Here is a 10,694-nt window from a genome sequence, read left to right as displayed (position 1 = left end):
GGACCTGGCCCGGCTGTGCTGAACATTGGGTTAGCTCCTTGGATTGCAGCTAACTCCATTGGGCTGCTTTTGGGGGGTGCACTTCAACAGGTGGCACGGCTCTACGGGCTAGAGGTGGTGGAGGAGCCGAAGCCGGAGGGGAAGCCTGAGGCAGCCTCTTCACCAACGAAGACAAAAATCATCGTTAGCACGGTTGAGCAGGTAGATTACTCTGCACTTCTTGTGCAATTCTATGTCTGCATCTCTAGCGTTCAGCTTTATCTGACATGTCTCTGACCAAGTAGGTGTTCTGTGTTAAATTGCTTTGCTCTGCTCTGCTCAAGTTAGGAAAATGGAGCATTCTTCAGTGTCTTAACTTTCTGAATTATGTTCTGTCTGTTTCGTCTTTGTTAATCTGCATCCTAATTAAGCCGTGTACTATTTGTAGGCAGTAAAGGTTATCAAGTGGATTGGCAACGACTCTGAGGCTGAGGTGGATGTCGACCTGGATGTTACGTCATTCATGGCTATCAAGATTTACGAAGAGTTCTGTCCTTGATCAGTGGAGGAGCCACACTGAAGGCTAAGCGGGCTGCCTTCTACGAGAAGAACGACTAGTCGGGTCCAGGACCCTTTACTGGTTGATTGTTCTGCTGGTAGGAGTTCAGTTCTGTAGGCAGATGTAGCTCTGATGAGTCATTGTCACGAATAGAAAAACTGATCATTCTTTCATTCTTATCGATCTGAAATAGCATTGTAGTATACCCATCAGGCTTGCCTCGTCTCTATGATGAGTCATCATCATGAACAAAAAACTGATGGTTCTTTCTTGTTATCGATCTGACATGGCATTGTAGTATATCCCAGCAGGCTTCCCTCACCTCTTGTATTTTCTGAATTCGGCAAGTCAGTAGTTGACATCTAATTGCATTGACAGCACTGTGGAGTTTCAGCAATCAAAACAGCAAGAAGGCTCTTGCTACATGCAGAGGCTGAGCTCTACAGATATTTTGTCCCAGGGAAGGAATATGTCGAGAATACTCTTGCAAGTATAGCTTATCTCATCACTAAAATTATTAGCATTAGAAGGCTGAGCTTGATATGCCAAACACAAATAATTTTTTCCCATGCTGCACATATCATGTTACTCACAGATAACCTAGACCTACATAAATGACCAAAGCTTAGAAACCCTGCTCCAGTATCTAGTCTCCTGGCACTGGCAATGAGTCCACAGTGCCCTGTAAAATATATGGACAAAACAAATAAACACGTGGAAAAAATTAATAATAAAGAAAAAATTTGTTATGAAAAAGGGAATTAAACAATGCAAAAATTGTATCCAGCACATTTATGCAGCGACGACTAGCAACTTTTTCTTATGAGGAATATCAGAAAATAAGTACATGTTCAGTAAAAAGAAATCCACGAATGCCAATCTATTAGTTATACTACCACCAATTGATAAGCATACTGTCCAGTTGATGGGTGCAGGTGTGATTTGTTTGCTGACAGCTAGAGCAAAAGCTTGCAAATTTTGAGCATGTTGCTATACGGCAGGTTTCTCGTAAATCAGAAAGTACTTGCTACACTGCAGATTTCTCGTATCAGAAAGTACTTGCTACAAGGCAGATTTCTCGTATCAGAAAGTACTTGCTACAAGGCAGATTTCATCAAGTAAGCTAATGATGTATCTCACAGTACTTAGTAACACTTTGTCCTGCACAAGATACCATCAGTTTCACAGTAAAAGAAAAGAGCACGTTGTAGCACTTCAGTTGCATCTGGACACACAAAATTCATCACAAAAGGCAGATCAGATTCATTCTCGGTCCTTTTATGGTACTGATTACTGCAGATTTCTTGTCACAACTCGAAGCAGCTTCCAAAGGAAAGAAAGGATTAGGAATTGAGACACTGGTGTTCTAGGGATTAAGCGAAGAAGGGAGAGCCACACATCAAAAGAGGAAGGGGAAGCCATGGGAAGGGGCAGGGGGGGCGCTCCCAATGGGGAGAAGGAGGGGGCGGTGCCATGGGAGATTGGGATAGTAGACAGAGGATCAAACATTGAGCCAAAGTAGTGTCCTTCAGATAATAGCACTAAGAACTTACTTGACACAAAGAAAAAAAAATGAAAGGGAAGCCTCTATGGCGTTTTATTTCATTGACAGAAGAGTTACATCATGCAAAATAAAAGGGTGGATGAACCCGATCACCATCCCATACAAAACTCTCCTTTGTTTCATAAGCAAATCTAGCTAGTTCATGTGCCACTCAATTAGCCTCCCTCGGATAGAGCTTGAAAGTTATATTCTGGATATTGCTCGCCTTCAAAAGGCATAGGATTGCAAATTTCAATGGTACCATTACAGGCCTGTATCAACTCCAAAGAATCTGCCTCAATCGTCACATTGTTGCATCCCACAAACTCCAAAAGTTTCAGTCCCGTTAGGAGAGCCAAAGCTTCTGCAGTAGCTGCAGATAAAACATTTTCCAACAGACAGTACTCGCCCGCAATTGCCTCACCGCTGGTATTTCTCAAAACTACACCAACTGCTCCTGAACCATCACCAAAGAAAGAAGCATCGGTATTCAATTTATAACAACCCGGAAAAGGTTTATTCCAAGTCGTTAATGTGTCTTGCTGCTAATACTGCCCTTCCCGGCACAGCCCCATGAAGCGCCTTCCAGAGAAAAATCTGAACTTTACTTGGAACCGACAACTTCCAGAGTTTGTCCCAGACAGGATTAACCTGCACTGTTCCTGACACAAAGATATGTTTAGTTGGTTATTGTAATCGATTCCAGGAGCAGATGGATATCCTCTATTACATACATCAAGCACCGCTGCTTACCTGGCTGCTGCTGACGTGCATGAGAGCCTCAAATTGTTGGGTTAATTTAGTTGGATCACAATGAGCAGAATATAGAAAAATGTACTGAACCTGCATAACTAAGGGAAGCTATTCAAATAAAACAGCACAAGAAAAAATATATTATAAGATCATATATAGAGAACTTGAAGCTCCACAGAAAACTAAAGACAAGCAGCTACCTCAAAGTTAGAAACCTATGTATGCAGTATGTAGAAAAATAAATGGAACCAAATGGCATGATATTATTGTTTGTTGTATGGTAGCTGAAACTGTCTCAGACAAAAAGAGATCACCTCTTGGATCATCCACCCCCGAGAGGCATATGCTTCCTACACCACCGGCCAATGTGGAAGAAGAAACCAGAGAATCACAACTTGTTTGCTGAAGCCTAAAGGTTTCCTCCGCCTCCTCCCTGAGAAGATGCATATAGATCAGAATCAGTATTGTGAACTGCATTCGCCTTCATATATGTAGACCCTGAAATGTAGATGTACTTAACACCTTACGATTGCTAGAAGAAGCTTGTTCATTTGATCAGGTGATTCCAACTCCAGAGCTGTCACACATGATGAGATAATAAAAGCAAGCAGTTATCAACACCCAACACCAAATGCATAGAAAAATTAAAGATGCTCATCAGTGAGCAGAATGTTCTGTAGAGAAGGGGATCAAGGCGACATCAGTCCATCTTAATATTGAAGTCTGCACTGCAATTACAACAGTCTAATCTATGGTACATTCGCAGGCTACTATAACTATCATAAACTGTAATAAGATTGAGCGGGTTACCTTTGCAAGCATTAGGACAATGTGCCGTGAGCACAGCACGGTAAAGGAGACATGACATGAAAGATGGATCTCCTTGCAGCCAGAGCACCGGACGCTGCAGATCTCCAGTGCTCAGGTCATGAGTGGCGCGGTGCGGCAGCCGTAGGAAGAGAGGGAGTGGATTGCATTGTCCTCGACCGGCTGGTGATGAAGAGGACATCGCTTGCTGGGGTCACGGCCACCACGCCCGAGCGCCGATGTGCTTAGATGGTATCTAGTGCCAATCTGACAGCAAGAAAGCCCGAGGCGCTGAGGATTTAAATCATGGGATGGGATGCCGCTTTTAATTCAATATGGCAAAACATACAAATTTACATGGCCTTTAAATCAGGCTTGATGTACTACACTTGTTGCTTCCATGGAGTTCAAAAGTACACAGATACCTCTGCATATCTATCTTAAATAAGTGAAAGCTTTGCATGCGATGGGAGTCCCTTAAGGACAGGACCTCTAACCATATCAAGGGCCGCCCTATCTAGTGTTGGGGTTGCTTCATCTGGATCATATGCGTCAGTTAGTCTTTGAGTTGTATCTACAGTCACCCCTTGTATCGCAGGGGCATTCTCCACAACATGCATAAGGAATTCAACTTGGCCTCTTGCTCCTCTAAATCCTGTAACACGTACATTCTTCAGATTCACGTATTTGTATTCATTCGTGGGTATTTGTTGTCTCAAAGGCCCACAATTTGCAAACCACAAAGTAGGAAGGCAAAGAAACTGCGAACAACAATGTCAAAGATTACTACAGTTGTTGGAACAAAATACTAATTAATATATGCTAAGGTTGAAAATAATAGGTGATAAAAGAAGAGTAGATCGAGAATGCTACTCACATGTACTTCAAGCTTTTCAATAAAGGGAGCAGCCCTCAGAAAGGAAACTAAGTAGAGAATTTTGTCAGCGTCTTCATCAGTTGCGATGAGCAGTATCTGCACATGCCTGAGCTGAGAAAACATGTGAGGGCTGTTTAACACCCATCGGTTCTGAAAGATAAAACAGCAAAGGTCATCTTAAAATGCCGTTGCACAAATTAAATCGTAACTTCAATAGTGTTCCAGTAAAATACCTCTAGTCGTTGAAATGAAAACTGCAATGTTAGGTTTCGTACATCCGGAAGCCCATCAAGAAGTGAGGTGATAGCTTGCTGAAAAGTTGTATCGTAAAACCAAATTTTCGCCTTTTCAAGTTTCGAAGCATGACGGAGGGAAACAGGTATGAATGATCCTTTATAAACAAAGGTGGAGAGTTCTGCAGCATGGAAGTCTATCTTGGTTATATCGCAGTGCATGACTCTCAGATAACGCAGGTGGGACAATGGGCGAGTCACCTTCAGTTCATCCTTCAGATGGCATCTCACTATGCTCAGCCACTCAAGTTTACAGCAACTGCCCAAGATATTGTCGAGATCCTGATTTGTGGTGTCGAGTACGTGGAGAGCAAGCTTTCTTAGGTTTGGGAAACCTACGAACTGGGCAGGAGGTGGTCTGAAAGACACAAAGCAAAGCTGAAGACGCTGTAGGCAGGACGCACCTTCCCTGTCTAGAATTTCAAACGGGAACCTGTAATGATCCCCGTGCTTGAGGAAATTGGATGGTGGTGCCAGATCAAACGCTAGATTCTTCGTGTGGGCTGTCATCGCAAACCTGGTCCAGTTATCGAGATGGTCAGCGAGCTTGCTCTCGAATATAAACTTGATCTCAAACTGGTCAACAGCCCTGCCTCGGTGCCTCCGCAGAACCGCGTCGACACGGTCGATGAAAACCTGGGTGCCTTGTTCCGATTTCGCACCGCCACGCCCACTGCACACATCGGCGTCATTGAAGCTCAGCTTGATGCAGGTTGTCCACACGGATCTCCACTTTCTCGACAAGACGCTGGACCGCACGACCTCTCTTGCAGGTAATTTCGATAGAACCGTATGCAGCACATCCTTGAGAGAGAGAACAAAAAGGACATACCACTTATTAGTTCAGGAAATCAACAAGGCGATTTAGATTTAGGCACCCATATATGTACCTCTGGAAGGTCTTCGAGCCTAACAATCGGCCTTCCCTTTTCGTTTGTCAGTCTCCTCGCTGGTCTAACATGGGCATGCTGATCATGCTCCTGTGCCGATATTGTGCTTGTCAGATAGTTGCCCATCTTATTTTATTGCTGAAAATATTTTTTACAAAAATTGGTTATGTTAGATAAAAAAAAGAGAGTATAGTGGAGGCTTCAGCTAAGATAGTTCAGTAAAGCGAAGTAGTAGCAGTATGTTGTGAGCCATTTTTTTTCTGGATACGTCTAAATGTGTTTTCGTACACAACCTCAATTCGCTAGGGATCCAGGATGCATCGTAAAACTGGCATCTGGAACAAAAAGCTTAGCAGAGGAGGACTAAAGAGCAGAGGGCAAACCAGTGGATGCTCCGGCGGTTCCTCTTATTCCCCAATCGCCTCGCCGGCCGGGACGATGGATTGAGAGATCTGGCCGGCGATGGACGGTTTTGGGGTGGGCGGCGGAGTCGGCAACGAGCTCCTGATGCGGGCAACGGGTTCTCAATTCGGCCTCCGAGGCTAGCAGTGGAAGGATAGCGAGGGCTTCCTCCTTCCTCCCCGGCGGAGCCCTATGTGAAGGAGCAGGAACCCGACTCCGTACGGAATTGCTCTTTCTTCTCAGGAGTATCCAACGTGTGTACACGTTGTCGCATCCGGACTCCCGAGAACCAAAACCAAGCGATAATTTTTCGGATTTGCTAATTTCGCCTGCGAACCTGAGAATTAGTTAAATCTCAGTCATGTTTACAGCCGTTCGATATAACGTTGAGATTCCCTCGTTCGTGCTTTTTTTTATACCTACATACACGTTTCCGAAATTCCAATTGGCACCTAAGTCAGATCTTGGTCCGTTCATTCTAGTCGGTTGGTGCGAATCTTGACGCCTCCTACCTTCAGGCTTCAGTCCTGTTTTATTCCGATTTTTTTTTCACTCGGTTTTCCCCTGGCTTTGACCTTTTTTTTTTTTTTTTTGAGAAACACAGTACAAACGAAGGCGCTCACATACACGCGCATACACTCACCCCTATGAACGCACACACGCACACCCTACCCCTATGAGCACCTCCGGAAGGCTGAGCCGGCGGATTGGATCTTGAAATTGACGAAGTCACCACAGGCGCCTCGCTGTCGACGGGAACGTCGCCTCCCACTGAATGAATATTTCGCCTTTATGAGACACACAGATGTCAAACCTAGGGTTTGAACTCTGGTGGGCTGGGGGTACAACCACCCTCCTAACCACCCAACCTAAGGTTGGTTCTCGGCTTTGACCTTTTTTTGCTTTTGTTCATCGGCTTCATTTCTCCGTCCAACTCGTTTCCACGCAGGGGAGAGGGAGATTCAAGCGAGGCGGGTGGTTGTGCCGAGCTCTCCACCGGCGGAAATGGAATGGGGAGGTCACGGGTATGCACTAGGCTCATCAGTCACCACCAGATAGATTGGTAGATGGGTCCTGTGACGAGGGAGCCCCTCCGCAATGCCCACCACACTACAAGAAAAGTTGCCATAGCCGGCGAAGTTGAAGTCACGCCGTGGTTGCTACTGCACCATTGCCGACGATTTTTTGTCTCTCCGTGGTGCATATCAAAACTTTTTTTTTCTCGTTTTTGAGGCCACCTAGCCCGCGAAAACGTCCAAAACGTCGCGTATGGTGGCCCGGGACATGGTGCATCACGAATTCTCGGGTTCGCCGGCCGAGTCAACGCAAATCCGCACCGTCCAGGGATGTAGGGCCCAGATGGCAGCCTCTCTAGCATTATTTTTTCTCTCGATCGCGCCATCTCGTTCAACGCTCTCTGATCGAGCCGTTTACGATGCATGATCATGGATCCCGCATGTCATCCTCTATGAACGAAAATTCTTTCTTTTTTTTGGACTTTTTTTACCCCCTGATTTCTGGCTACTTCATTTTTCTTTTGATCCCGTGCCGCCTTGGAAACGTTGAGACCGCTACTGCTAAATGGGACCCGCATGTCATCCTCTATGTGCAATCAAGTTTCTTTTCTTGGAGTTATTTTTTGCACCTCATACTTGGTCACTTGCCTTTTTCTTTCGGTCCCGTGCCGCCTCTCAAACGGTGATATCGCTGCTGCAAAATGGGACCCGCATGTCATCCTCTATGTACTATAAAACTTTCTTTTCTTGGATTTTTTTGACACCTGATATTTGGTCACTTGCCTTTTTCTTTCGATCCCGTGCTGCCTTGGAAACTTTGAGACCGCTACTGCTAAATATGACCCGCATGTCATCCTCTATGTGCAATCAAGTTTCTTTTCTTGGAGTTATTTTTGGCACCTCATATTTGGTCACTTGCCTTTTTCTTTCGATCCCGTGCCGCCTCTGAAACGGTGATACCGCTGCTGCTAAATGGAACCCGCATGTCATCCTCTATGTGCAATCAACTTTCGTTTCTTGGAGTTATTTTTGGCACCTCATATTTGGTCACTTGTCTTTTTCTTTTGATCCCGTGCCGCCTCTCAAACGGTGATACCGCTGCTGCTAAATGGGATCCGCATGTCATCCTCTATGTACAATCAACTTTCTTTTCTTGGAGTTATTTTTGGCACCTGATATTTGGTCACTTGCCTTTTTCTTTTGATCCCGTGTCGCCTCTCAAACGGTGATACCGCTGCTGCTAAATGGGACCCGCATGTCATCCTCTATGTACAATAAAAGTTTCTTTTCTTGGATTTTTCACCCTTTGATTTTTGGCTATTTCCTTTTTCTTTTGATCCCCTGCCTCCTTTGAAACGCTGAGGACTCTGCTGGCTCATAGGTCCCACATGTCAGCCTGTATGAACGATAAAGCTTTCCTTTCTTGGAGTTTTTTTGAACCCCTAATTTCTGGCTACTTTATTTTTCTTTTGATCTCAAGCCGCATTTGAAACGTTGGGACCGCTGCTGCAAAATGGGATCTGCATGTCACCGCAGATCGCCCTATCACGGAATGGTGTTTGAAGCAATCAGAGCAACCTCCCTTGATAGCGATTAGATATGATCCCACGGTCTAAGGATTTAGGTTTCTACGCTTTCATAAATATTGTAACGTTAAACTTAGTGACATGACCGCATTACAAATCATATATGTTAGGTAAGTCCATCATATCATTTACCTAATGATATGACTTCATTGTCAATGACATGTGTGTCCATGATCGGGAAACCTCGATCATCGATTGACCTTTATGAACTAGTTTACGTATGCTTACTAGGGACCCTGGTTTGTTAATGTTTTCTATTAATACATTTATAGCATGGCACGAAACTATTATGAACTAATGAGATACAATAATAAATACTACTTATTATTTGCCTCTAGAGTGCTATCTACAACAAGATTATGGTTGGACTACTATAGGTTCCTTTCTGGGCTAGCCCATAGTACGCCAGGGGCGCTCGCCCTGGGCCCCGGAAGCTAGGGGCCCCAACCCAATATTTTTTTTACTCTTTAGGTCCGACAATTTAGAATAATTCTAATTCCTCAATCAATTAATTAAGGCGGGAACAGAAATATAGATGGAACAAGCTGCAACCTGCCATGTCTCTACTTTGAATGACATGTCTTACACAAAACAAATATTCCAACATTTCTGAATATTTTTTCACGATGCAAAGATTTCTTTCCAGCCTTACCAAATGTGTTGAATATCACCGGCAATCATGTGACTTTTCAAGGTTGTTAGTCTTCATTAGTGGAAACTAAAAACACAAGCACATAACTATAGCATTCCGTAAGCAGATAGCTCTCCTCCGATTCGCAACCGTTCTACTTGTTCCTAACATACATGTTTCAGAGACCATATTTTCCGTTCTCTTATTTATTTAGTGCCAAATATGTTTTTTACTCATATTTTACTCAGACATATGAATCGGTTACTCGCACAATTTTGTTCTCTGCAGATTAGTCTAGACGAACATATGTATATACACGGTGTGCAGAAGGAGCTATTTGTAGAAATAAGTATCATGGTATATAGTTCTCTCAATAAATAGAAATAACTAGTTTTGAATGTCTTCACAGAGATGTGAAAAATCATGGATCTATCAAATGTATGGATTATTTAGTTTACTATTGCATTACAGTAATATTACGGAATACTAATATTATTTTAAGTCTTTTCGGTGTGATAAAATTGCGGAGCTTGACAGTGATTGTTGAGGGTCCAAGAACACTAATCATGCTTAAGCTTTGAGATTTTTTAAAAAACTTAGCATAAATATTAGAAATACTTTTCTTGAAGAGAACTGTGCGGAAACTTCTGTGACGTTTTCGTACATTGCGACCCTCTCTAAATGGACTGCACATTGCTTGATGGGCTGCATATGCATGAGGCAAATGATTGTACAGTACTCATATCATCCAAGTAATGGTCACCTCGAAATTTCGGAGAAAACCGGCATCGATCGGCCGGCCTCGCTTGCAGGGCAGTTCGAATGGGACGGCCGGAGGCCCCAACAAAAAAATCCAGGTGGATCCGCCCCGGAAAGCTCCTACAGAGCCGAGCTGTGATCGAATCAAAGCCACACCTGCTGCCGCTCACGGCGTCCTGGCTGGTGTGCGTGCACCTGCAGCCACGAGCACCCTCATAATTTACGACTGCCAATACATGTCTACTCCACCTCGTCGTCTTTCACTCTTTCTCCCGGCAGGCACGTGCACTGCGAGACACGAACAAGTTTGCTGCCGCGGCAGGCTGGCGCCCGTAGGCCGTATCGGCGCCACGGCGCTGCAGCAAGATCCTGTCTCGCCTCGTGCCAACGCTCTCACCTTATACAAGTGCTACCACTTGGACGTCCGGTGTCTGCCTGCGATCGGAAGCGTCCATTCGTGCAGGTGCAGCGCTCATTTACAGCATCGTTCGTCGGCAGGCACCAGGCAGCTGGATCGACCGGATCGGGGCGCTCTCTTTGCTTTGGTGCCGGGAGCCAAGGATCCCAGCTCCGATCGCCCGGCCGGAGCACACGCGCCG

The 10,694-nt window shown here is 44.7% G+C and overlaps 1 protein-coding gene and 1 long non-coding RNA gene across 2 annotated transcripts; both read right to left on the bottom strand.

Moving 5' to 3' along the window:
* Nucleotides 1–3,686: 3,686 nt before the first annotated feature.
* LOC124655289 lies at nt 3,687–5,258 on the bottom strand. The gene is made up of 5 exons (XM_047194208.1): nt 5,245–5,258; nt 4,752–5,169; nt 4,519–4,668; nt 4,139–4,402; nt 3,687–3,908 (listed from the first exon to the last, which is right to left on the bottom strand). Exons 2-5 carry the CDS (start codon nt 4,971–4,973, stop codon nt 3,756–3,758), a joined length of 789 nt encoding a protein of 262 aa, XP_047050164.1. The 5' UTR covers nt 4,974–5,169; nt 5,245–5,258; the 3' UTR covers nt 3,687–3,755.
* Nucleotides 5,259–5,309: 51 nt separating this feature from the next.
* Nucleotides 5,310–6,278, bottom strand: LOC124651503. Its single transcript, XR_006987423.1, has 3 exons — nt 6,085–6,278; nt 5,702–5,839; nt 5,310–5,615 (listed from the first exon to the last, which is right to left on the bottom strand). It is a non-coding gene; the product is annotated as an uncharacterized LOC124651503 (long non-coding RNA).
* Nucleotides 6,279–10,694: the final 4,416 nt, after the last annotated feature.

The sequence above is a fragment of the Lolium rigidum genome, chromosome 5 (genome assembly GCF_022539505.1).
Source record: "Lolium rigidum isolate FL_2022 chromosome 5, APGP_CSIRO_Lrig_0.1, whole genome shotgun sequence".
Lineage (NCBI taxonomy): Eukaryota > Viridiplantae > Streptophyta > Magnoliopsida > Poales > Poaceae > Lolium > Lolium rigidum.
This window is presented reverse-complemented; position numbering and strand designations above follow the sequence as displayed.

Bases quoted from the DNA above. Each gene is read 5' to 3' on its own strand.
- LOC124655289 (XM_047194208.1), bottom strand. From the start codon at position 4,973: ATGCACTGCGATATAACCAAGATAGACTTCCATGCTGCAGAACTCTCC. The intron at 4,403-4,518 runs GTGAGTAGCATT...TGTTGTTCGCAG, and splicing joins TTGAAAAGCTTGAAGTACAT to TTTCTTTGCCTTCCTACTTT. The intron at 3,909-4,138 runs GTTAGAGGTCCT...TCTTGCTGTCAG, and splicing joins ATAGGGCGGCCCTTGATATG to ATTGGCACTAGATACCATCT.